This window comes from Podarcis gaigeae, assembly GCF_964106915.1.
Source record: "Podarcis gaigeae genome assembly, chromosome: 8".
Lineage (NCBI taxonomy): Eukaryota > Metazoa > Chordata > Lepidosauria > Squamata > Lacertidae > Podarcis > Podarcis gaigeae.
Genome location: NC_139684.1, coordinates 52,760,372 through 52,788,042, shown reverse-complemented (window position 1 = coordinate 52,788,042; position 27,671 = coordinate 52,760,372). Strand labels below are relative to the sequence as shown.

At 45.7% G+C, this 27,671-nt stretch overlaps 1 protein-coding gene and 1 long non-coding RNA gene across 2 annotated transcripts; one reads left to right on the top strand and one right to left on the bottom strand.

Annotated features, from left to right (window-relative positions):
- Window positions 1–20: 20 nt before the first annotated feature.
- On the bottom strand, window positions 21–27,671 carry CALB2 (calbindin 2). The gene is made up of 11 exons (XM_083751252.1): window positions 27,482–27,671; window positions 10,712–10,788; window positions 9,783–9,872; window positions 8,351–8,431; window positions 7,217–7,273; window positions 5,595–5,672; window positions 4,304–4,359; window positions 2,937–2,976; window positions 2,460–2,513; window positions 1,869–1,940; window positions 21–563 (listed from the first exon to the last, which is right to left on the bottom strand). The coding sequence occupies exons 1-11, from the start codon at window positions 27,570–27,572 to the stop codon at window positions 447–449; spliced, it is 813 nt and encodes a 270-aa protein (XP_083607378.1). The 5' UTR covers window positions 27,573–27,671; the 3' UTR covers window positions 21–446.
- Window positions 21,393–24,344, top strand: LOC310849625. The gene is made up of 3 exons (XR_014567003.1): window positions 21,393–21,459; window positions 21,703–21,844; window positions 24,196–24,344. It is a non-coding gene; the product is annotated as an uncharacterized lncRNA (long non-coding RNA).

The window sequence follows — 27,671 nt, the reverse complement described above, 5'->3', positions numbered from 1 at the left end:
ATGCAACCACACAATTCCCGTAGCAGAAGATCAGTTTTATTTGTAAACTCTTCTTTGGTAATCAAGAAGACTTAGTGTGAAAAGAAAGCAAAAGATAAAAATTAAGAGCAAAAATAAAATACACTCCAGATTTGAGGATGTACAGGACACAAACTATGGAAACCAACACAGAGAGAGAAACAAGCAGGAAGAGGAAACTGATGGTTTGGATCAGCGCCCCCTCTGGGAGAGGAGGCGCCATCATCCGGCAGCAATTGTGTGCCCAAAGTCAGCAAGCAGATCAGCAAGCCAAGCCTTGCGGGGTCAAGTGGATTGCCCAGGTACAGGTTGGACAGTCGGCCTCCCGTTGCTCCTCATGGTCTTTTTTCCCTTTTCCCTTTGCCTTTGTGGTTGGTTGTGGCAGGGCGGGGGGCGGCGGGTTGAGTAGTGGAGGGAGCAGCTCATCTTTACAGAGGGGGCTCGCTGCAGAGAACGATCTCCAGTTCCTTGCGGTAAAGTTTCCCCCCATCGGACAGATTCATGATGCTCTTTCTGTAGTTGGTGAGCTGCTGGATGCCCATTTCCTGGCAAAGGGGAAAGAACAGGGGAGGGAGCAATGAAATTTCACGTGACTGGAGAGGGGAGCGAAGTTCAGAGGAATGTCTAGCAAATGGCATAGAATGGAATACCTAGCAAATGGTCTCCCTCGGGAGGTTGTGGACACTCCTTCCTTGGAGGTTTTTAAGCAGAGGTTGGATGGCCATGTGTCATGGATACTTTAGCTGAGAATCCTGAATTGCAGGGGGTTGGACTAGATGACCCTTGGGGTCCCTTCCAGCTTTACAATTATATGATTCTATGAACTGTAGTGTTGAAAGGGGCCCAAAGGACCATCTAGTTTAACCTCCTGCAATCCAGGAATCATATAATGCACTTCTTAGCGTCCTTAGCCTCCTATTTTAATGTAAAAAACCAGTGTGGTCTGCTTATGGCCCCAAACAGTATTTGGGAAAGGGAATATGCAGAAAGGGAATTCTGTGGTGAGGCCCCCAGCTTTGATATCATCTCCCCCTTGAGGTAGTATTGTAACCCTCATCGCTGGCCTTCAGAGGGCAAATGAGGACTCTTTTATCCAGCCTTCTGTAGTTTATTTATGGGATTTCACCCGCAGCAACAATATGTGAATGAATATTTTAATAACTTCTTAGTTTTGCATTAACACTTTTATTTTAGTTACTGTTTTATTGATGTCTGTGTTATGCAGTTCCTACCTGTTGTATATCGCCCCAAGCTGCTGTGGACGAAAGGTGATTTGTCTCAAAACACACAGAGACCAACACACACACCTAATATCATGAGCCCAGAACTCAACAATCATCCCTCTTTCACTCCTACAAAGCTGGATACAAAATAATAAAAGCTGAACGACAACTACACCAAAGTATCAAGTCTTACACTTAAAAATTCCAAGTTCTGACTATGGGGAATGAGAAGTTTTTCACATGCAGTTTTTAAGTGTATGAATTGTAAAACCAGAATTCTTCCTGAGGCTCCATTTTGAATTAAGCCTCCAATTGCTAGCAGTGCATTTGCACCAATAAGGAAAGGGTACTAGATCCCTCAAGACAGGGTGCAACGGTGCAATCTTTCAGACATCGTTTTTGGGACAGATTTGCAAAGAAATTTTCTCACTTGATGTTTGTGCATCGGGCTATAATCTTCACAGTAAGTGCTTAGACATTCCTCATAATGTGTGAGGAGAGCCTGCCCCCACCCAATCTTGTGTGTTCTTCTCTCTCTCTCTCTCTCTCTCTCTCTCTCTCTCTCTCTCTCACACACACACACACACACACACACACACACACACACAAGCCACCTTATGCACTCACTTTCTTGTTTTTCTCATAGAGATCTTTCAGAAGAGCATCTAATTCATTCTCATCAATGAAGCCGTTTCCATCCTGGATATTAATGGTAGGAGATAATAGAGAGAGATTAGGCTATTATTTTAACTCAAAAGATCAAGGCACATTATTCCCCACCCCTGAAAGTCTTCTCTTCCTTCACTTGTAATCTGCAGCCACACATACTCTGGTTTTTCTTCAGATTGTATGAATCTTTCCCCTAATCTGCAGCCACACCAGCCTTACTCTCCATCCCAGCTGTTTGAAAATTTTCTGCTTTATAGCTGCTTTCTTGTTTGCAACCCTGGAAATATAAGCATCATCAAAGGAAAACCTTACTTTATTCGAACAAAGTGGTCAACTTGGCAGACTTTAGAAACAATATCAGCTGGATGGCTTTCTTCACACGCCTACTCATTGCCCCCAAGGAGAACAGACCAAGCGGAGGCTCCTTTGGGCCAGAAGAGAGTTCCATGCATGGCCATCCCAAGACATTTTGGCACCTGAGGTGAGCCACAAAATGGGGCTCCCCCCTGGCCAGGGAAGAAGGGGTGAGTGAAGATCTAGATATTGTACCTTGTCATAAAATGCAAAGATAGCATTGAATTCGTCGGAATCTAGCTTCATTCCCTGAATAAATGAGAAGGAGAAATGGATTAAGACAGGGGTCAGCAAACTTTTTCAGCAGGGGGCTGGTCCACTGTCTCTCAGACCTGGGGGGGGGGCTGGACTATATTATTTTTTTTGGGGGGGGGGAAATGAACCCATTCCTATGCCCCACAAATAACCCAGAGATGCATTTTAAATAAAAGCACACATTCTACTCATGTAAAAATACCAGGCAGGCCCCACAAATAACCCAGAGATGCATTTTAAATAAAAGGACACATTCTACCCATGTAAAAACACGCTGATTCCAAAACTGTCTGCGGGCCAGATTTAGAAGGCAATTGGGCCGGATTCGGCCCCCATGCCTTAGTTTGCCTACCCATGGATTAAGATAAGCAGGAGGAAAGTAACCCCACCAACATCCCACCACCACTTTTTTTTTACCTGAAACTTCAGAAGGAAGTTCTCTTGCACAGGCAATAGTCTGCAACATGAATGGGATAATGTCAGACAAAAGAAGGTACAGCATGACTTTTGCCAGGAAGAAAAGGGATCAACACCACATCTGAATAGGTGGGTTTTGTCTGTCAGTTCCAGATGTATTTTGCTTGAGGCAAACTTTTAGATGGAATGTGGATTTCTGGAGCTGGGATGATAGTTGGAAACTGGACCATGCCTTACTGGGATTGGAGACATTTGCCTCAGAAGTCCTTTTGAAACATGGTCATCTTACAGGGACAAGTGGCAAGAAACCCCTCTGCTCAAGATGTGGGTTAAATGGGTGTGACTGTGAGGTAGGTGAGGATGTGGGACAAATTTAACTGGGCCAATGTCACCCAGCATGTGTCAGTGTTTGTAAAAAGAAAAAAGAAAAAGAGAGAGAGAGAGAGAGAGAGAGAGAGAGAGGAAAGGGTTCTGACCTCCCTTTGTCTCTTCAGCCTGGTCCTTGGACCCTTGTCTGCACAAAAGAGTCCATGAGAATATCCTTGCAGAGTTTTATTCTTAAAAGTCTTTGTGCAAAACACGACTGAATAACTATACACACCAGCGCTAACCAACCAATCAACCCAAACACCAGCCTCAGCACAAACTAACATTTCTCACTTTATATATACAACCTGCTGCAGGCCGCTGAGACATGCTGACCCAGCTTTATTCGCATTAAAGAAACAGTGGCCATTTTAGCTGTGACAGCATGCTTTGTGGGTGAGTCAGGATTTGAACTCTGGTCTCCTGGATCTTAGTCTGACACACTAACCACTATTCCACAATGATCCAGCCTTGCATAACCTGGAAAATGCCTACCACCCAATTTTTTTGGACCGCAGCCCCCATTGGCTGTGCTGGCTGAGGGTGAGGAGAGCTGTAGTAGTCCAAAATGGCGGGAAAGCATCAGGTTGGGGATTACTCAGGAGGAAACTCAACTATTCACGCTGGAAAGGTACATTGGAGATTGCACCCCGAGAAAAAGAGATTCTACACTTATATTATTTCTGCCATATGGAGGGGTGTGGGGAGGTCTGAGGGCATGAGAGCATTGTTTAGGAAGGGCAGGAGCAGTAAACTCTCAGACAAAATCAGAGTTTTCCCTGCCAGAAAAGTGACAACCAAAGAAAAATGTTTGCCTTTTTGAGGCTTATAACAATGTGATGGATCAATGGACTCCCTTGGAAAGTGGTGGACTCCCATTCACTAGAGATTTTTAAACAGAAGTTGGATGGCCATCCATCAGCTGTGATTCCTGCATTTCAGGGGGTGACCAAGATGACCCTTGGGATCCCCTCCAACCCTATAGATTCTATGAATCTTACCGTGACATCTCCGACAGGCAGAGCTTCCCATCCCCATTCAAATCAAACATTCGCAGCTGTGGGGTCAGAAAGCGACAGTCTGTGAGTGGCTCCTAAGTTAAAGGTTTGGGCTGCAAGAAGACACTCCTAATGATAGTAACAATAATTTTATTATTTATATGCCACCCATCTGATTGGGTTGTCCCAGCCATTCTGGGCAGTGGTGGAGGAAGCCGCTTGGGTGCCTGGGGTGCACCCGTAGGAGCGGGGCGAAGGCAGGGGGCACCACAGGGCCTCCAGAGTCTGCCTGCCTCCTCCCACTCAGCTGGGGGGGCGAGGCAGCGGGCGGACCATTTGGGCAGCATGGAGCCTACGCGCACCCAAGCCACCACATCTCTCCCAGGAGAGATGCGTGGCTTGGGCGTGCTGCAGGCCCCGCAGTGTGTGCTGCCCGGCATTTCGTCACCCCCCCCCCCTCAGTGGTGACACCCAGGGCCGACTGCACCCACTGCACCCCCCTTCCTGTCCCCCTGACTCTGGGTGGCTCCTACCAGGTAGCCTCTTTTCATTGCCCCTCTGTAATGCAATGTGAAGTGAAGTGTATTCATATTACCACCTTAAAGTGCAGTGAAGTTGCATTTCAGAGCACCTTCTCCTTTAGCTGTTCATATCAGCACAGCTTCATTTGTGTCAGACTTGTTTCTGTTTGTGTACACACTAATGGGCATTGACAGGGCAGGAATGTCTCTACCCCATGCAAAGATGTTTTTGCACCTTGGCTGCGGCTCAAGGACCCCGGTCAGTATGAAGCTGTTTGAGAAACAATGGCATCAAACAGTAGCATTTTATAATGAAGGACAGAATACACATGCATTTGGGATAACAACCACAGATTAAAAACCCAGAACTGGATCTGCTGGGAGTGCACAGTCAACCGGAGTGTGAACACAGTCTCTGCTGAAATCGGCAGAGGTAGCACAGCAGTCCCTGAAGAAGCCTACTTGCTTCTTCTTCTCCAGATTCCCTTGGAAAAAAGAAAACAGAAGACACTTCTGGTGTCTTTGGAAAAACAAAACAAACTGGCCAAGGTTAGGAGTTGTAGTCTAAAACATCTGGAGGTTGAAGAAAGCTGATGTGGATTGCAGCCAGAGAAGGCACTTTTAAAGCCTAACTAATTAGTTGTGGCAGGAGCTTTTGGGGGATACAGCCTATGGGGGACAGAGGAAGCCTGCAGGCGGTTCTGGAGTTGAGCAACGGACCTCCCCACCCCCACATGAGACCTTCCTACTCCCAGGGGGCTTCTTGCACTTACGATGGTCTGTGTATATTCTTGCAGCTTTGGTTCGTCGTAGGGCCGGTTGGCTTTTTCAAGCAAGTCCGAAAGAAATCCCTACAAAAAGAGAAGGCATGAGAAGGCGCAGATTGATTTACAGCCCCATCGTAAACATGCCCACTCAGAACTAAGCTCAACCATAAGCTCAACAGGCCTTGATGTCCTAGGAAGCAAGCACAGAAATGCAGAAGAAATGAGGCATCCTGGGGAGGACTCAACTGTTGCTGAAAAAGGCAGCTACAACTGTCCTTCCTGCATAAACACCACCACCACTGACCCCAGTCCCCCGTGACACTGTAGGGGAAGCAGGCAAAGAGAATCCCATCACAGTAAGGCCAGACATCTCCTAGCAGGACATTCATTACAGTAAGAAGTGGAATGAGCCGTGCATAAAAGCTGCAGCGCTGCCTTTTAACAAGAGACTCTTCCATTGACCAAAACTGGCTTCTGTTTGGTTTAGTGTCTTGATTTGTAAAATGGGAGCAAGAGGCAAATGCTGTGGCGACAATAAAGAGCAAGAAGCATTTGCACACGAGAAGTGCTCTAGAAACTGTAAATAAGTGTGCAACATGCCTTTCAGTGTGACATACAATCATAGAACTGTAGAGTTGGAAGGGATGCCACAGGCAGGGGGTGGCTTTTGAAGAGGGTCAGACAAACCTATGGAGGAGGAGGAGGTGGAAGAGGAGGAGATCAGTGGCTACTACCCACTAAGACTATTTTCTTCCTCCATGGTTGGAAGCAGTATGCATCTGAATGTCAGTTGCTGGGAATCACATGCAGGGAGAGAGCTGCTGCTGTGCTCAGGTCTGGCTGGTGGGCTTTCTATTGAAGCATCCGGCTGGCCATGGTAGGAGCAGCATGCCAGACTAGAGGGGGGCACTTTGGCCTGATCCAGCTGCCTGATCCTTTCTTTTGTCCTTGGAGTTCCCTATGAGGAGGAGCTCCCCTCCCCTCCAGTCCTTCAGTCCACAGCAAAGAGATGCTGCAGAGTCTACACCTCTTGCCTGCTCCATGCAGAGATTTGGATGCAGCTGTGGAAACACGTAAGAGCATGGCAACGTGATGGATAGGGAGGCCATTTTCAGCACAAACAAAATCCTTTGGATCCTTGTTGAAGCCGCCTCTTAGTGCCGCTGCTCTTCCTCCCACTCCGCCATGCCTCAAGTGCTAAGGACAACAGCAGTATCAGAGCCGTGATCAATGGATGCTTTGTGAAGAGCAGGGGGGGGGGGTCGTTGTTATAGAATAGTGGTTCAAAGAGTGAATTGCCAGCCACAAAATACCCGGGAGAGTCAAATCTCGCTTCATCATTGTGCTTGCACAGGAAAGCCTCTCTCGACCTCAGCTCCCACCTATAATGTGGCCATCTTAACACCGGCCAACCCTACAAGGCTATTACAAAGAGTACTGAAAACCAAAGAGAAGTGCTTTGAAGATGCTGAGCACTGATATTGCACAGAGGCTATTTGTGCATTAGAAAATGTGTGTCTATGCATGTAAGTATGTAATTGGCATTAACTTTTAAAAGATGTTTATCCCTGTGAGCCATATTGCATCTGGTTCTATCTTCTCCTAGCCCTGACCTCAGCTCAGCCCACCTTGAGCTCATTGGCTTCGATGTAGCCACTGCGATCGGTATCATACTTCCGCCAAGCCTGCAATGGAAAGAGCACAGATTTGTCACAACAACTGCATTTATATTGATTTTTATACATTTTGGGATTTATAACCCACCTTCTCACAAAATGCCCCAAGGTGGCTAAGAACAGAAGCAGCAGCAGCACCAATAATGAAGAAAATAACAAATGAATCAGCAGATTAGGAAAAAGCAATAATGAGCCGGCAACTGAAAATCCATCAGAGAGCAGTTCAATCAATTAAGAAATGGTCTTTGGAGCCATCCTGTGTCACAGAGCAACCGCTTTCCAAATATTCAGTATCAGTGGGAAAAGATTCTCAATATTGTTTTCATCTGGAGAAAGGCCAGCACAGTGGAAAACGCTGTGTCAAGGGTTCACCTTCATTATTGAAAGAATGAATATTTTAAGCACAAATTATTATAAGCAGATCAATTTTAATATTTAATTGCCTGTGCCTGTCACACAACTTAATTTGGCCATTAGCTAACAACAGATGGACTCCAGTTTCATTTCCCAACACGGTATTCATTTCCTATTATTCATTTTAATTGCTTGGATGGATCGCTGTTTCACAGCTGTTGGATGTATGTCTCAAGATGACGACATATCAGTAGCATTTTTATTTATTTATGTGCCTCTAGGGCAGACAGCACCTATTTGCTTCCAGGGAGAAGTTGCCCAATGCCAACCTTACGACAGCCCTGCTGGCCTGGCCTCCTCTGCTTCACTAAGTGGCCGTAGCCCTGTAGCAAAAGTTCTGGGGCGAACAGGCTGGCCCGTTTCCAGTTGGTGCCTATCTCAGAGCTGAAATCCTGTAACTTTTCATATGACAAATGTTATTGTGTATTTTTTGTCCTGCCCTCGGTGTTCTGCAGTGCAAGAGGGCCTTTCCAGATGGCAATAATGTAATAACACTGGGGAAGCAACACAGAATAACTAACAAAGCAGATTGATGTGGATGCCCAGTACAAATCCACTACCAATCACTCTTACAGCGTCAACAGCATCTTGCAAAATTCACCTGCTAAGAACAAAACCCACCACAGTCTGGAGGAGCCCCAAATGAGATAGCAGGAGCCAAGTTCTTCTTACCTCCATGAATTCGGCACTGGAGCCAACGTGCTGCCGGAAACAGAGCAAGAAGTTCTCCTCTGTGGGCAAAATCTGTGCCAGCTGGGTGGGGGAGGAGAAAGAGACAGGAAAGGCATGTCAGAAACTGACTGAGAGCAGTGCAGACGATATCATCATCAACAACTGCTTAAAAGTATGTTCCTGGACTCATTTCCCCTGACCTGTCTTGCCATTTTTCTAGGAAAGAATATAGGGAGAAGTTCAACTTGGACAGTTTTGGAGCAAGCCCACTTTAGATCACTGAAGTGAACTGCTGGCACGCCAAAGGACTCCTGGTCACAGGGTAAAATGACTGGTATTAGAACACCATAATCCAGATTAGGGAAGCTGCTGAGAAATATGCTCAGGAGGATTCCTCAGAACAACCAAGGGCCAAACTAGATATAATGTTCATTGTATGAATGCACTTAACACACACATTTTTGTTATTTATGTAGCAGCTGCAGGGAAGCTTGAACAGCCTCTGGAGGGAAACACTTAGGGATACAGCACCTGCATGGCCTGCAGAAGGTCCCATATTCAAATTCCGGTGGCATCTCTAGGTGGGACTGGGAATGTCCCCTCTGATTCACCCTGGAAAGCCATGGTGGCCGCTTGGTATTATGCTAGATGGACTTCCTCCGGCTCTTGCTGCCTGCTGTTCTGCATTCTCCAAAGCTTTAGTACAGCCTTCCCCAAGCTGGTGCCCTCCAGATGTCTTGGACTACAACTCCTGCCAGTCCCAGCCATTGGATCCTGGGACTTAGGGGAGCATAACCATGCTGATGAGGACTGATAGTTGTGGCTCTGAACCACTGGAAGGCACCAGCTTGGAGAAGGCAGCTCTAGCAGGGCTGAGGCAACAGCAACAACAGTGTGGAGATCAGCCACCTCCTCTTGCCCTCCTGAGGAAAGGTGAGGATTGGGCCCAGAGAGTAAGAGAAGAAGAAGAAGAGTTTGGATTTGATATCCCACTTTATCACTACCTTAGGGAGTCTCAAAGTGGCTAACATTCTCCTTTCCCTTCCTCCCCCACAACAAACACTCTGTGAGGTGAGTGGGGCTGAGAGACTTCAGAGAAGTGTGACTAGCCCAAGGTCACCCAGCAGCTGCATGTGGAGGAGCGGAGACGCGAACCCGGTTCACCAGATTACAAATCTACCGCTCTTAACCACTACACCACACACAAGAGCGGCAAGGAGGCATGGCAGTGGCAAGAGGGGCAATTTTCTTCCTGTCAGGAGATCTGCAGCATTTCCCCTTTGCTGAGTTTGTCCCTGCCTGCATATAGGCAGATTCAGAGCAGTCATCATGCAGAGAGGGGCGAGCATTCTACCGAATGCCCAGGCTCACACCCTCTTCAGGGCAGGGGGCTTCTGGACTTCTGCAGGGGGGAGGGTGTCACACAGCTCACCTCAGACATTTCAATTTTCCCATCGGCGTTCTTGTCGTATTTCCGCATGAACTCCTGCATCTTCTCTGCAACATTGACATTTTTTGATTCCTGAGAAAAGAGGGGGAACGGCTCACTCCTCTGATGCAGGCTCAGCTTGCAGGTGGGGAGAAACAAAGCCACTTCTGGGCTCTGCCCTGTGCCTCGACCAGCAGGCGAGCTGCATTTCGAGGCGAAATGGCATTTGGGATCCATAAAGGTAAAGGTATCCCTGACCATTAGGTCCAGTCGCAGACGACTCTGGGGTTGCGGCGCTCATCTCGCTCTATAGGCCGAGGGAGCCGGCGTTTGCCCTCAGACAACTTCTGGGTCATGTGGCGAACCAGAGCAGCACACAGAAATGCCGTTTACCTTCCCACCAGAGTGGTACCTATTTATCTACTTGCACTTCGACGTGCTTTCGAACTGCTAGGTTGGCAGGAGCAGAGACCGAGCAACAGGAGCTCACCCCATCGCGGGGATTTGAACCGTCAACCTTCTGATCGTCAAGTCCAAGGCTCAGTGGTTAAGATCACAGCGCCACCCACGTCCCACTTGAGATCCATACACCTCCCCATGGAGTGCAGCCCTGTCCCTGGCAGGCTTTGCTTTTAAAATCCCCCAAACATAGATGGAGCAGAAGTTGTCACTCAGAAACACCTCTGGGGGCCACAGGTTCCCCCAACCTTTGCAATGAAGCAACAATGTTGAATAATAAGAATATGACATTTTGATTAACCCAAAGGCAAAAATTACAGCAATGCAAACTTTAAAACCCAGTTTAGCCCTTTCTTTTAGGGGTCAAGCTAGATGCTTACTTCCAAGTAAATGGGCACAGGACAGCCTAAGCTGAAAACAGGAATAGAAACAGAAGTTAATGGACGGGAGAAAGAAAATGCACAGGTCATTACCATTCCTGCTCCCTTCCTGGCGCTCTCTAGCTCTTGGAAGAAGCTTTCCAGTTCTTTGCCTTCAATGTAGCCGTTTCCTGAAAGAAGAAGCACAAAGGGAGCAATAAGGGGCATACGAAGCTGGAAAAAAGGATAGCAGAAGGCATCTCTCATCTTGCTTTGAGTAACAAATGAACGTGGCCTGTGCTACCCTTTCATCCAGCCATGCCTTCACCTCCCCACCAAGGATGTTTCCACACTGACACGCCAGGCCAGGCTCTGTACACACCAGTGTCCATGCACACATGCGTGCCACAGATCAGAGTCTTCCATGTATACTTTTGTGCACATTCATTCATTCATGCATGCAAGCTTTCAGCTGAACTCTGCCTCAGTTTTTCCTATCCACACTAGTGGGTCGTGCTTGATGGGGTATGTTTTCCCCTCCCCTCAATTAGTACTTCCTCTGCCTTCCCTGAGTCCTGGAAGCTTGAGGTCCATTGAGGTCATGCCTAGAGGCATTAGTTTTTTGGGGGGGGGCACAATTATTATTATTATTATTTTGAGATACAAGTTTTCTGAAATGCCAGACTTACACAAAACAGCAGGCTAATCAAGATACAAACATGTACTGCCATTCATGTCAAGAAATACAAACCTTCACAAAACCAGAAAAGCAGCCCCTCCCTCGCTTTAGCAGCACCATTTCACAGCCATGATATTTTATAGCAAAATGCCAAAAACAAAACAAAAAGCTTTCCAACATTGGAAATGTAAAAAATACATGCACCACATATTTACTGTCAAAACCAGTTGGTCACTGCAGAATAATTATTTAAAAATTAGTATTAGTTTCTTGCCAAGTGACATCAGTGACACCTACGTAATCCCTGCATAATTGTTTTAAAATTTAGGATCGGAGGGAGAAAGGAAAAGATTAACAACATAATCCTAGATCTACTCAAAAGTACAGCAGAATCCTAATTATGTCTGCTCAAAAGTAAATCCTGTTGAATCTAATGGTGTTTACTGCCAGGTAAATGGGATGAGGATTGCAGCCTTACTCCCAGAAAAGTTAATATAGAATGCCAGGACCAGATTAAAAACAGGCTATGAAATAGACAAATAAACTGCCCTATTCAGCAGCCCAGGAAAAATTGAACTTGTATAGCTCATTATGTTTAGAAGAAGAAGAAAATATCAACACATTTTAATGGCATCATAAGCTGCATTTACACTTTTATATTTCTCTTCAAAAAAACATGATTGCAAATAAGAAAACACACACATTAAAAAGCTGTGTGTACATTTTTGTTATCACCACCACAGAAATTGTAAAATCTTTGTGCCTACCAAGATGCTGCCTATATGTGTTCTTTAATTTTCTGGAGCTCCTACTGGATGTACACAGAGAGAGAACAGTGGGAGGGCAGGCAGATGTGGTGCCACTGCTGAAAGCCAAAAACTCACTCAATGCCCATGATGTGTGCACCCCCTTCCCCATTATATGCAGTATCTGGGCAGCAATGAGACAGAAGCAGGAACAGGCAGCTCTAAGATTTCCTAGCTCCTCCTGGTGATGTCCAAAAAGGTCACTTGCCATTCATTGGCTAGAACCCTGCAAAGTAGAGTCCACCGAAAAGACCTCAGGTGACAGGATTCACAGGAGCCGATGCTGTGGGTGCTCCCACTGAAGCCTGCGAGATGTGTCATTCTATAAAGCCCCTTTGAGACCCAGATGTAGTGAAAAGCAGGGTATAAGTTTAATTAAATAAGTACAGTAAACCCAACACCATTTTTTCCGAGTGGTTCAGGGTCTATGCTCCATCTTGGCCCACAAGAGGATGCAAGAGAGCTCCTGGAAGTAAGTGGTGGCACATTTGTAAGACACTGAGGCCAAACACACCCACACCCTTTTGGATCTGCCATGACTTGGATATCAAGAATTCTGCAGTTGTGTCATTTAAATTTGTAGAATAAAGGTAAAAGTAAAGGGACCCCTGACCAACTTTGGGGTTGCGGCGCTCATCTTGCTTTATTGGCCGAGGGAGCCTGCGTACAGCTTCCGGGTCATGTGGCCAGCATGATTAAGCCACTTCTGGTGAACCAGAGCAGCGCACGGAAACGCCGTTTACTTTCCCGCCGGAGCGGTACCTATTTATCTACTTGTACTTTGACGTGCTTTCAAACTGCTAGGTTGGCAGGAGCTGGGACCGAGCAATGGGAGCTCACCCTGTCGCGGGGATTCAAACCGCCAGCCTTCTGATCGGCAAGTCCTAGGCTCTGTGGTTTAACCCACAGCGCCACCAGCATCCCCAGTTTGTAGAATACATTTCAGTTATTGCAACCTGAGGATGTGGACCAGGTGCTTGGAGGGGAGTGTAGCGTCCCATATGCCTGCTGGCCCTGGATCCTTCATGGCTGGCAACATTTAGCCGAGAGAGACTGACCAAGAATTGACAGTGCGGCCCAATATAAATTCATTTAAATACAGAAATCACCACCTTTTATGCAGCACAGTATTTCATCTGTTTCAGCAGAACTATGAATCCACACCTGACTCCCAGTGAGAGGCCAGATTCTCCGGTAAGGAACTGAGCTACCCCCCACTCCACACTCCTAGCTGACAATGAATGAATTTGGGAGGAGCTGGTTTGGTCACCATCAAGCAGCTTGTCCAATTAGCTGCTAATTTCTGTCTCAATGGCTGACATATCTGTCTGCTCCCTGTGTTGCAAACGCTCTGCCAATAGAAAGCTGGCTCAGCAGGCCAAAGGCTTTCTAATTCCCTCTTTCCTCTATGAAAGTTTCCGCCTTTCTGACTTGAACATTTCTCTTTTGTGCTTTTCTTTGAGTACACTTTCAAATATTGTTTAAAATAATTTAATGGTAGCGGCTCAAATATCAAAGAATTAAAAGGAAAGGCATGGTTATACCTACTGGGCCTCATTCTGCAGGGAGTCGAAAAAATTCTGGTTTTCATATGGCATCCCTTAAAAATCATTTGGACGAGGGGTTTTCAAAACAGCAGAAAACTCTTTCATATAGAAACAAGCTGCCCAGCAAAGCCCTTATTAAATGGCACAGAGCTCACTTTGATTTCTCCACAGTTGCTGCTTCTGGCTTGGCAAGCTTCTCTTTGAAGGACAGAGGCCCTCTTCACTTCTTATCTTGAATGAGACTAAGGACATTCCAGATAACAATGGCTTAGTCTAGATTGTTAAAGTCTCTTCCTTAGGGGCTACCTACCAGGTTGCAGTCAGTTTTACAAACCTCTCTATTGTTAAACCTTTCGATTAACTGTGGAAAATACACGACAAACCTTCACTCTAACAATAACCCTGTGAGGGAAGTTGCTAAGGAACCCATTTTAAGAAAGGGGAACCGAGACAGCTTGCTTGAAGCCACCTCAGAATCTGCAGCTCAGTGGCTACTTGAACCCAGGTATGGCAGATGCACATGCAACACCACAGCTGTGTGCATGGAGTTGTTGCAAGTCAACCAGTCCGTGTGAAAAGCTTGAGTCATTAAGAAGGTCTGAAAACACTCTTTCTGATTTGAAGATATTTAAAGCAGGGTAAGAAGAAGATGTGGGTGGTGCTGTGGTCTAAACCACAGAGCCTAGGAGTTGCCGATCAGAAGGTCGGCGGTTCGAATCCCCGTGACGGGGTGAGCTCCCGTTGCTCGGTCCCTGCTCCTGCCAACCTAGCAGTTCGAAAGCACACCAGTGCAAGTAGATAAATAGGTACTGCTCCGGCGGGAAGGTAAACGGCGTTTCCGTGCGCTGATAAGTAGGACATGGAAGGTACTCTTGTCAAACTAATCCAATATGGTATTCAGATCTAGAAACATCTTATACAATGTAGGAATAAGAGGGGAAAATATAGCTACTATTAACATCAGAGTGGGTGGTGCTGTGGGTTAAACCACAGAGCCTAGGACTTGCTGATCAGAAGGTTGGCGGTTTGAATCCCTGCGACGGGGTAAGCTCCCGTTGCTCGGTCCCTGCTCCTGCCAACCTAGCAGTTCGAAAGCACCTCAAAGTGCAAGTAGATAAATAGGTACTGCTCCGGCGGGAAGGTAAACGGCGTTTCCGTGCGCTGCTCTGGTTCGCCAGAAGCGGCTTAGTCATGCTGGCCACATGACCCGGAAGCTGTACGCAGGCTCCCTCAGCCAGTAAAGCGAGATGAGCGCCGCAACCCCAGAGTCGTCCGCGACTGGACCTAACGGTCAGGGGTCCCTTTACCTTTTAAGAAGAAGAACAGCTAAACACCTGTAACCCGCAAAGGTATCACAAGAAGCAATTGATTATGAATTGGTTAGATTATTCCCTTTCACGATATAGAACATAAGAAGAGCCTGCTGGATCAGGCCAATGGCCTATGGGGAAACTGGCAAGCAGAACTTGAATATTCCAAGCATTACTGCCTCCGACCATGGAGGCAGAGCATAGCCCTCATGCCCAAGGGTGTGGGACGGGCTCGTGAATCTTTAATAGGCACACTGAAGAGCGGAATTTGGCTGAATCCTCCAGCAGTGAGAAGGAGTGCCTGTGGAGGCTCCGTCTTCTACAGAGCTACACTTTGAACCCAGAATCTTGCTCTAGAAGGCCTGCAAGTGTCCCTTCCAACTCTGGGGACCCCAAGCGGGATTCAAATGAGTGTTCTGAAAAACATCTTTTAATGGTATTTCTCATGAATAGACAGGGAGGCTTAATATGCATTTATTCATACTCCTAGAGAAGTCTCACCAAATTAGGTCAGCTGAAGCAAGGCTCTTATAAGACCTGACTTACTAAAACAGTCAATGCATTTTTAAATTCCTCGCAAAAAGTTCTGCTACGCTAATGCCCTGCAGGCCTTCCGGGGACCTGATTAGCCTCTCAAAAGAGGGTCTCATACAAGTCAGCCAGGAAGGCAGAAGGGCACATAATCTCTTCTGCACCATCAACACAAACTTTCATGGCTCCTTCCAATAGAGTGTCATTGGAGAACATTTTGGGAAGGTACCAAGCCTTCCTTCGATGTATTACCAGGTGCAGGATGGCTTTTCATGAGGTATTAGGGGAAACTTCAACACTAAAGTTTCATAATGTCAGACATGCACAGTTATCAACATTTATAAACAGGAGAGTCTGAATGTTCAATGTGTCTCTTTCTAAGCCTTTGGACTTCAGCCACCAGCTTCAAAGGAGAAACAGCCTCAGACTGGAGAGCCAAAATTAGCCCTTTGGACTCCCCGTAGGCCACACAGCTGGTTCAGAGCCCCAAGAGGCTTTCGGGAGCAAGATGGAAAGCAGAGAGAGCGAGAGAGAGAGCTGGATGCTTTCCTTGTACTGGTGACCTTACACCAGGCATAGGCAAACTCAGCCCTCTAGATGTTTTTGAGACTACAATTCCCATCATCCCTGACCACTGGTCCTGTTAGCTAGGGATGATGGGAGTTGTAGTCCCAAAACATCTGGAAGGCCAAGTTTGCCTATGCCTGCCTTACACTCTGAATCCCTGGCAACCTCTCCCATGGCTTTTATGTGGGCATCCCTAGCTTATCTCACGATGGAGGTGTAAGGGTTCTGATTTGTTCTGCTTTCAGACTGTGGCTTGCTTTCATTAATAAAATCCTTAATCATGTCTGTTTCCTTTAGGACTCAGAAGAGTGGTTGCCAGAGGATTTCACTGGACGCCTCCTGAGCATCCAATGGGAACACTACTAGCAGCCCTGCCATTAGGGTGGTATACACTTTGTGACCCTCCAGTTCTTTGTAGGCATGTAGTCCTCGGAAAGGGCACCTTCACAAGATTTGCCTGGGAGTTAAAAAGCTGCCTATCACCCAAATATGCATCTGTGGTTCTTGAGATGTTGCAGTGTTGCAGGACACGGTAGTATGAGAGGAGCTGGGATGGGTGGGGAGCATGGTTTTCTTTAATTCTCCCAATATCCTTGTGAACAATTTATTGTCCCCTCTCATAAATGCAACGCAGATCAAGTAATGAAAAGACGATCCTGATTGTGCTGGGTAAATTGTCTTGTTGTTCTTCTTTTTGTTTTGTCTTGAGTTACCCATTAACTACCTAAAGACAGTTGTAATTAAGCGGTATATTAATTGTCAAAATAAAAATGCAATTTGGCCAGCCCTGAACTCCCCTGGCACTCCTTCTTCCACCCTGACCTTTTCCAGCTGCGTGTGGCACAAGAAATCAGCCTGCATGGGCAACTGCTGGGCCCCCTTTTCCCAGGTCCAGGAGAAGCAAAGCAGCTGGCAGTGCTTCACCCATTTCTCCTGCAATGGGCACCTGGGTAGGCAGGAGGGCTGGCTGTTGCCTGTCCTGTCTGCACAGTGGGCAGCCCAGTCATCATTCTGACTCCTGGGCTGAAATCCAATATCAGCATTCTATTTGGGAGTGCAGCGAGAAGGATAATAGATAGGCACAGCATTTTATAAAACCAAAATTGATAAGCTCCATCAATGCCATCATTCAGCCAGTAATAGATGAACTCTTGGAGGAGAGCCCATTCAAAATGGAGCCTGTAACAAAGGCAATAAATCAAAATAATGTGGTAGTTAATTATTCTTTTGCCTTGTTCTGGCCTGCTGCACAGCCGTAAACCTCAGCTTTTCAAAAATGCTGTCCTTGGCTCTGAATTGCAGTATAAACCAAGCTGAGATTTTATATGCAAACTTGAAATACATAGCACTTTTTAAATCCCTTACGCAAACCCCTTTACACATTAGAACTCTTATAATGCCTTGCAATTTCCAGGGCTTTTGTTGTTGATATCAGTATTGCAACTCTTCCTCCAAGGAGTTGAGTGGTGTATGCGGTTCTCTTTCTCTCACAACAATCCTGTGAGGTAGGTTAGGCTGCAAGAGATTCATGGCTAAGTGGCAATTTGAACCAGGGTCTTCCCCCAGTCTGAGTCCAATTCTCTAACCGCCACCACAAAATGGGTTGTTGCATTGCCAGAAGTAGAGAATCTGCCCTGATATGCTTCTCCTTCATAGCAGTCAACCTTCCTAGGCAAAGCAAACAGAACTTCATTTCAGCATCTGCTCCACCTTGACTCCTACCAGATTTAGAGAGCTTCACCACAAACCACCTTACCTTCCTGTTGCCTGCCTGTATTTTTTTTTAACTATCTATGAAGAGTTTGGATAACACAAAAGCCTTGCAGACTCTTTTGTGGACATTTTGATTGGTCCTACTAATAGCATCATCGAACTGTGGATTTTGGATTTTTTATTGTGGGCCAATCTATCTAATTGTGGAGATACAGGCTTTATTTTTATTTTTTTAAGAAATACAGTGGTACCTCTGGTTACATACTTAATTCGTTCTGGAGGTCCGTTCTTAACCTGAAACTGTTCTTAAGCTAGGTGAAGTTCACCGCATGTACTTTGTTAAAGGAAAATATTATGAAAATGATGTATAGATGGTATTTGACTCCTGTAAAATTAGCAAAGATGTATCATAATTGTGATAATACATGTTGGAAATGTAAAGAAAAGAAAGGAACATTCTTTCATATGTGGTGGACCTGCTCCAAGGTGAAAGACGTCTGGGAAAAGATTTATAATGAATTGAAAAAAAATGTTGAAATATACATTTATAAAGAAACCAGAGGCCTTTCTTCTTGGAATAACAGGTTAGGAACTGCCCAAGAAAGATGTGAATCTATTTTTGTATGCCACAACTGCGGCTTGTATTTTGTTAGCTAAAAAGTGGAAAACTCAAAAATTACCAACAGTAGAAGAATGGCAGATGAAGATGATGGATTTTATGGAGCTAGCCGATCTAACCGGAAGAGTCCGCGACCAGAAGGAGGAGGAACACCACGAAGAATGGAAGAAATTCAATGATTATTTAGCTAAATTTGTTAAACTAAAATAACAGGAAATAGCGTCCAGATACTTAATGGGCTTAGGATTGTATTTATGTTAACTGATAAAAATAATATGTTTAATACAAGAAGGAGAAGATTTAAGGATGTTAATGTTTAATGTTTAAAGAGTATTAAAATTGGGATTTGGAAAACCATTATAAGGATATGCAATGAAATTCAGCTAAGGGGAAACGAGGAAGTCATCCTACAAAGTAAATAACTGTTATTTTCAATAAGGTTATGATTTATGTTTGTTATGTTTTGTTTGTCTCATGTTTTTGTTTGTCGTTGATATTGTAAAAACCAATAAATTTTTTGAAAATATATATATGAAACTGTTCTTAAGCTGAAGCACCACTTTAGCTAATGGGGCTTCCCGCGGCTGCTGCGCCACCGCTACGTGATTTCTGTTCTCATCCTGAAGCAAAGTTCTTAACCCGAGGTACTATTTCTGGGTTAGCGGAGTCTGTAAAATGAAGCGTCTGTAACCTGAAGCGTATGTAACCCGAGGTACCACTGTATATGTAAAATGCCTTTCAAATGTTTACTTGGATTTAACAAGAAATAGCACTTAAATAAACTGGGTTGTCAGTGGTCTGCTCCCCCATCAGTAGAAAACTGAATGTGTAACACACTCCCTTTTTAGATAGATGTGTCCCTGCACATTCTTCAGAATATCCTGAGGCAAAATGTGCTTTTGGCAGACTTGACAATATGGAAGAAACAGACACCTGCTGTTTAGTGTTTTGATAGACCAGCACTGAGGCCTGCCATTTCTCAGATTGTGAACTATAGAGTGGGCAGTGGGGTGGGGTGGAAAGCGGAGGGGCCCCTGTGGCACTCCAGATATGGTTTGGCTCTCATCATCCCAGGCAATGCAGGCTGCAGGGGCTAATGGAAATTGGAGTCCAATGACTTCTGGAGGGCCACAGGGTAGTTACCCCTGCCACAGACAGAGGCTCTAGTGATCTATTCTCCATTTTGTTTTTCAACCCAAGGAGCCAGGGCAGGAAGAGGCTGTGTCTAAGCAGAAAGAGGGCAGGCAGGGAGAGGCAGCAGCTTCCCCCTTCCCCCTCCTGTTGTTTTCCAGTACAAAATACCCCCCCCCCCGAATCTTTTTCACCTGCACAATGAAAGTTATAAGGCTCCCAACTAAATATATCACCAAACTATAAGCATGCAAAGGAAACAATGGGTTTCCAGTGCAATGTTTTCCTCGTGGCCATACCTGGGGTGGGGGTTTTTGAGAGGGATTGGTGGCTATGAGGAGGCACTTACTCCTTCCTTAACCCTGGCAGATCCCCTTGGCTATTTTAAAATGTCTCCCCTCCCTCATTGGGTTCCAGAGCTGGAAGTGAGCCCAGCTGAGGGTTGGGGCTTTTGGGGGGAGATGTGGACTCAGTTGTAGGTTAGCTGAAGGGGAAAGGAATGAGTCTTCTTCCCTTTCCTGCCATATTCATTGTATTAATTTATTTTGAATATTTCTATATTTCCCCCTCAGGGTAAAAGCCTCTCAATCCAATGTGGCCCACATACATATTTGAAAATACCAAAACGAAAACCATCCACTTATATTAACAAACTAAAATAGCCATCTAAAGGCATTAGGCAGCCCCAGCGGGCACACACGTACATCCTGTAAAATTTAAAACAATTGCAAGGAAGTCAAATGCTGTTTAAACAATAGGATGCTAAAAGCTCAGCTCAACATTTCAGCTGAAAGCAGATGGAAGCAAGTGGGTTTTCAAGGTTGGTTCAAAAGTTAGTGACGATAGAGCCAGCCCTATATCCCTTCAGATGGGATTCCACAAGTATGGGGCCATCATCGACCAGCTCTACCATTAGGCAGAGTGAGGCAGCAGACCTCAGGCGGCAGATGCTGAGGGCCACGGTTCAGACAGGACCGCCAATGTCAAGCAGTCTACCCAGCCACCCAAAAAGCCCTCAGGTGCAGAGGAAGACACTGTCCCACCAGTCAGTGTGGAAGCAAGATTCACACACCAATCCAGTTGGCATCTGCATGTAAAATAGGTGCAGCATCTTGGCCTTACGCAGCAAAATGTCTTGAGCTGGCCTTGGCACTCTATTTTGTCCAGTGTGAGTTTGGGACAAGATGCTTGCTGAGTCTATGCTCACATTGGCCCTAAGCAACTTTGTACACAGGGCCATCACGGGCTCTGGGAATAGCAGCAGTCCTGAAGATGAGTCCTGCTGGAAAGCCTGAGACGGGTGAGGCAAGTATTTTCTTAAAGCAGGTGGCATTGTGTAATTGATCTCTGATGGGCCCCCGAGGGAGAACCTTTAATCAGGGGAGGTTTTACTGGCACATCCCTGTGGGGTGAGCAGCCAGTGAAAGAGTGTGGGATAGGGTGACACAGAACAAGCCTGCAAACAGGCAATGTTAAGCCATGGCTTTGGAATGGAGAAAGTGTGAGCAATGAGAAGATGGAGGGCGCTAGCAAGAGACCTTGAGTGTTCACAAGAGCAGTCGGAAACTAATAAACCACATTCACACAACTTTGAGTGACACACAGTCAACATGGTTAAATTAATGTACCCCCACCTCCAACACTTGTTATATGTAAAGTAATTACAGTGGTACCTCGGGTTACAAACATCTCTGGTTACAAACACTTTGGGTTACAAACTCTTCTAACCCAGAAGTAGTACCTCAGGTTAAGAACTTTACCTCAGGATGAGAACAGAAATCGTGTGTCGGTCAGTGGTGCAGCAACGGCAGCAGGAGGCCCCATTAACTAAAGTGGTACCTCAGGTTAAGAATGGTTTCAGGTTAAGAACGGACCTCCAGAACTAATTAAGTTCATAACCCGAGGTACCACTGTACTTTAACCCATGATTCTGGAGGCCTCCCTTACACATGAAGCAAAGTGATTACCAGTTCAGAACAGACAAGTGGTTGCTACTTTTGCATGTGTCCTTATGAACGTGGTGGGGAGGGGGGAACTTGCTGCAGATAGAAAACTAGTGTATCAGGGTTTGGCCTGCTGTGCTTGGCCTCTACATGTGGGAAATTACTCAGAAGTACACTAATGAAAAGCAGGACTCTGCTCCCACTGTATTCCAAAGTTATGTGCAGTTTTCTAGCTTGTGAGTGGTTTGCCATCCTGCAGTTTGGTTGTGAGCACCACCCCCATCAAGCTTTGCTGATGCCATTCTTGCCCCTGGGTCATCCTGCATGCCTCTGAACCAAGGGGAAGACAAGGAGGAAGTAGCTGACCACCTGAAGGGGCTTCAGGAAGCACCAAGGTTGAAGTAGAACATAACTTGGTGAGAATCTACCATTATTAAGATCTCCAGATTTTGCATCCTCTGCGACAGCAGCTGTTGATGCAAGGAAAATGTTGGTGATGCTTTGAGCACCCTGAGTATATTGTACATGGCTTGATTCATCAGAAAGATAGATAAGATAGAAATTGCAGGGGTCCTCCGATATAATAATGGGATTACTAAGGAGGGACAGTATAATTTTATACTGATGCCAAGTCCTTGGTTTCTGCTCTGATCATTGCAAGCGAGGTGATGTAACTGAAAAGCTGTGCTTAATGATAAGTTGCCAAAATGATTATATTAATAACAGGTTAGATCTCCTTAGCTCCCCTGGGAAGACCCCCCTCCACACATTGAATCACCTTCAAATTACATGGCAACAACATATCATTTATGTCTGTGTATGTGTGTTTGTTTGCGGGGTGGGGGTGTCGTGTTTGTTTTTAAGCTGATCTTACTTGAATTGACAAAAGGTGTCTTGGTTGCATTCACCCTTTAGCAATGCATCTTGCTCAAATTTAGAAGGAGGCCAACCATGATTGGAGGGGTGAGGAGGGGTACATAGGAATTACAGGGGCCAATCTGAAATGCAGTTCTTTTGGGCATTCCATCTTTCTCTCTCCCCCCCCCCCCTTCTTTCTCTTGTATTCCTCATACCTACCTTCTCCAACTTTGTGCTGTGCAGGAGTTCTGGACTGCAGCAGCCATCCACCCCAGCCAGCACATCCATGTTCCCATCAGCCCCAGCCTCAGATGGTTGTGGGGCTGATGAGAACTGTGGTTGAAAAATCTTGGGGGCACCATCCTGGTGCCACAAGTAAAACTGCCTTACAAATCTTACCAATAGGAGGGACTGAGAGGGACTCCAGCTTGCTCCTGCTTGCTTACCAGAAGTGAGGCAAGGCAAGGCCTGGCGACTCAATGAGATCAAGCTAGCACTGCTTAGACTGGCTTTTTCTTCCTTGGTGTGTCCTCCTTGGCCAGTGAGGTCAGCTGACCGTGTTCAGGTTGGAAGGACAGTCTAGGGTGCCCTGAGTCCACTGAGCCTCATCTACCAGTTTTGCTGACAGGCTGAAGTCCTGGTGATACTGGAGGCAAGCTGCTGTGAAGTGGCTGCAGGAGACACCCTTGTTGCCTTACAGAAAGGCAAAGGGGATCTTGCTTTGCTGCCTCCTCCACCAATTAGGCATTTAGGATAATGCCCCACATGGCACTGCTTGGACAACAAGGTATATAATCCACAATGCTAACAAGGTCTAGCCATACTCAGACATTCTGTTCAGAGTGAGTGAGAATGAGTATGCTCTGCCTTGCCTGCCCCGCACCATCAATCATCCTTCATGAGCTGAAGGATAGTGCCTGAAGCAGGCAGCCTTTTTCTGTCAATGCAGCCTTTCTGCATGGTACAGAAATCAGGGAAGGAGGGAATTTACCCAAGGAGAACAGGCTCCCAACTTCAAAAATTATCCCTCCAATACATGGGGGTAATGATGATGGGGTGGGGAGAGGTCCTCCCTCTCCTTCTTTAGGGTGCCTTAACAGGGCTATGTCTTGCTGCCTTTCAAGAGTGAGCCTTGTAGGATTATTGCCATGCTCCAGCTGCATTCCAGGGGTGGGATTGTGTTGCTGCTGGAAAGTCAGAATCCCCTGTGCCCTCAAAGAGAGAGCAAGGGAAGTCCTTCTTTTATTAAATGCATTTGATGGAGTGCCTCTTAATCTCACAGAAGGAGTAAGAGGTTGAGCTTTTTGAACAACGCAAGGAAATACGATCACAGCAGCTTAATCCAACTAACCAACCATACCCCCAGGGGTTAAGTGGGGAAGGTACAGGGGTCTTCCAAATGTGAGATTGCAAGAGAAACAGGTGGCCTTGTGAAGTACAGTTGACAAATGCAAATTGGGTACCTGGTGCAAAATAATGCAGATGTCATGTGTTATCTAGAAAGGTTGCTGGAATTCAAGAGAGAGTCTGCAGTCATAGTACCGATGTTTTTGGGAAATGTGGTTCACAGTTAGCAAATTAAAGCCCAGGACACATGAAGGCAGCAATTTTTAAAATGTTACCTTTCCTGCCCACAGGGCCAAATAGACAGATAGAGCCACAAAGTCTTGAACACTTTGTGAACAGTCCTGGAATCAATTCTTGATGAAGAGTGATCTAGAAATATTTGAATCAATTGATTAACGTCTGGGTGGGATTATGGTCCCAAAGGGCTGCCTTTGAAAGTAATCTGGAAATTTCCTCTGGTCCAAAATAGGGCGGGCAAATTTGTTAACTAGGACTGCATGGCATGGTAATGTTACACCAGTGCTTTTTGCTCTGCTCTGTCTTCCAGTCCATTTCTGGGCCCAGTTCAAAGAGCCACCATTAATCCATTAACCTTTAACAGCTGAGGACAAGGTGACCTGAAGGACCGTCTCTGCCATATATACTTACCTGGATATCAATATCTTCTGAGGTGCTTCTCAGGGTTTCCCCAACAAATAAGATAATGCAGCTAGTTTATAGGAAGAGGATCTCTGTGATGACTTTCATTGCTTACAGAGCCCCCTTTTTATGTTTCCTGGGTTTTCAGTCTTAATATATTTTAGTGACATTCAGATCTTTGGTATATTCTTGGAGTTTTAAGACTGATGACATTTTGGTGCAGCTGTGAGCTCTGTCGTATTGATTTTGTATTTTGCTGGTAGTTTTCTGCTCTATTAGATTTTGTGGTGCTTTTATGGTTTTATTATCCGGCTTTATATTTATTTGCTTTAATTTTTAGTGGAAGCCTCCCAGAGAACATATGTTATTAGGCTGCCATAAATAAACTAAATAAAAGATGCCAGCATGCCTTCCTTCTTTAGGAGGGGCAACAAGGTCAGCTTCCTCCTTTTTTGAGAGCTTCCAGGCTGTTGCTATTTTGGGGTGGGATTCGGTTCACATACTGGCCAATTCAGGTTGTGCTTGGGAGAATGTCATGCAAAAAAACAAAACAAAACCGTTATCCCTGAAAAGATCAGACATTCTGAGATTCGGAAAGTGATGGGGAAATCCACCAGCAAGTGTAGACTAGCATTTGCTTGATGCACCATTGTCAGAATAAATGCTCATTAAATACAGATAGGTAGCCGTGTTGGTCTGCCATAGTCAAAACAAAAAAAATTCCTTCCAGTAGCACCTTAAAGACCAACTAAGTCAGTTCTTGGTATGAGCTTTCGTGTGCATGCACACTTCTTCAGATACACATGTATCTGAAGAAGTGTGCATGCACATGAAAGCTCATACCAAGAACTGACTTAGTTGGTCTTTAAGGTGCTACTGGAAGGAATTTTTTTTGTTTTGCTCATTAAATAGTCAACACTGCTTAATTTCCCTGCAAACAAATCAGGGTGAATAATCAATAAACAAGCCATCTGGAAGAGGACTTGCTCGGTGCACTTTAGCCACAATCCAGCAGTGAGTTATGTGAGCTTATCCCCAATCAGTTTCTGTAGGCTTAAGCTTGCCTCGCCCCGCAGGAGATCACGGACTCTGAGTGAGCTGAAAACACCACCCCGCTTTTCGCTCCTCTCCCGTCAGCATCAGCCCAAGGTGAAGGTTGCTCAGTTCCTTCTGACATACAGACTAGGATTTTTTTGTTTCAGCTGCTTTGAGTTTCTGAGTTAGGGCTGGGAACCTCTTTTCTATCAGGGGCTGCATAACCTCAGAGGCAATCAGGTGGGGCGGAACTGCATGCTGACAGCTGAGGCCATGGTCAAAATTGGCTGGTGTTTACAGCCCTGCAGGATTACACAGTGCCCCCCTCTCTTTCTTACACACAGACAGAGCAAGGAAAAGTGGGCCTGCAGTTCCTGGAGGGCCACTTGAAACTAAGCTGGGGGCCGCAGGTTGTCCCCCACTCTTCTAAGGAAAAGTGATATACAATTACAATAAAACTCCACCCCTGGATCCCTGGTCCTTGTTTGTCCTGAGGTTGCTGCAACCATGGAGAATCATAAAGTAGTCAAGCAGTCACAGAGACCGGTCCATTGTTAGGCAACTGGTCCATCCACCCACATGCTTCACCTTCCCAGCCCTTTGATCATCCACGCCATGCACAATATGCCACAGAAACTCATTGTTTTGAAAGCACATGCTCCACTTAAGTGGCTCCAGCAAGAAACCCACCCGGTAGCACACCACAGGGGTGCATCATGCACACCCTACCGCATACTGGGGTGTGCCTTCAGCCATTTCATCTCAGAGGAAAGTCTCTTCCCTGTCACCGGTGTGGCAATTGGTGCAGTCAAAACATGCACATATACAGGGCGGGGGGATTTAATTTATGAAATTTTTGGTTCTCTTTCATTTCATAGGACAAAAAAAGTCAGAAAAGGACCTGGTTAGATTTGTCCCTATGGCCCCAAACCATGTGAACCTCTTGACTCCTGCAACAGTATCAGGGAGACTGTTTCACCCCTACAGCTGAAATTCTTAAAGACCACCTTCTTCCAAGTTCTGCTTTTTCTATCCCATCATGGCTGGAAGAGGAGGCACAGCAAAGGGCTTAAAGAGTTTCAGGATATGCATGTATCCCCCTCTCCCACAAATAAAAACCTTTTTGGATCAGCATTCTGGATAGCAGCCATCTCTTCCTGTGTTGTGTTAGATGTTAACAGCCACCACCTCAGGCACCCAGTGGCTTACCTCATGTGAATTACTTGTAAGCGGTGCTTAGAGGCAGGTTTGCAGCTATCTAGAGTAAAATCCTGCTATGCTGTCTTGACACAGTGACTAGTGGGGAAAACATATTGTACACAGAATTCTCCAGAGCTCAGATCAAAGGTTTCTAAATGATAATGGACACCCGCAGGGGGTGTTATCAAGACATGGTCACAGGACCCTTTACAGTAAGGCAAATTCCCATCATACTGCAATCATTGCCCTTCTCTATAGGAGCACATGTTTAGCTGCACAGGCACAAGCCAACAGCAGAAGCCACCTCAACTCTTCCTAACATGGGATAGGATCTCTAACCAGACTTACTTATAGTGGCAAAAAGTTTACGAGCCTCCAAAATTTATGAAAATAAACACCAGGAAGTCTAAAACAGAAGACAGTTACAGATAGGTAGCCGTGTTGGTCTGCCATAGTCAAAACAAAAAAAATTCCTTCCAGTAGCACCTTAAAACAGAAGAGTGAGACTATACTAGTCTAAAACATATTGAATTCTACCAAGTGAAACACTTTTTAACTTAAACACACCCATTGTGCCCACTCTCATCAGAAACATTTCCACTCCTCTCTGCTCACTCTCTGTCTTACTATTTCCAACTCTCATTTACTACTGCTAACAAAAGTGAACAATTTATAAAACGTAGACACTTATAAACCAACAGCAACCCAACAGCAAAAAGAACAGGCAACAGAAACTACCTTTTCTGAATTCTGTCTTTAAAACCACCTTATTGCAGCCTTTTAAATAAAAATTCAGGCAAAGTAGAAAGAAACTTAGCATGCCTACTGATTAGCACTGGCCATTTTAAGCCACTGATCAATCTCCTCCAGCCACATGTTGGCACCAAGCAAGAAAACATCAGTTGTCCCTAAAGGTTAAATGAACAGAAGTTTGTGTCCCTGTTTTCATTCTCACTGACCATCAGCATCATAATGTTTCCAGATGTCCAAGAACTGGGAGGCGGTCAGCTCTGCCAGGTGCAGATAAGGGGGCTGCTGCTTCCCTGCCATGAGCGAACTGGTCCTCAACCGCGTTGCTCTCTTGTCTGCGTTCAGCACCAGGAACTGTCCAGCTGCCTCTCCAGCTCCCTCGCTGCCCTCTCTGCCTTT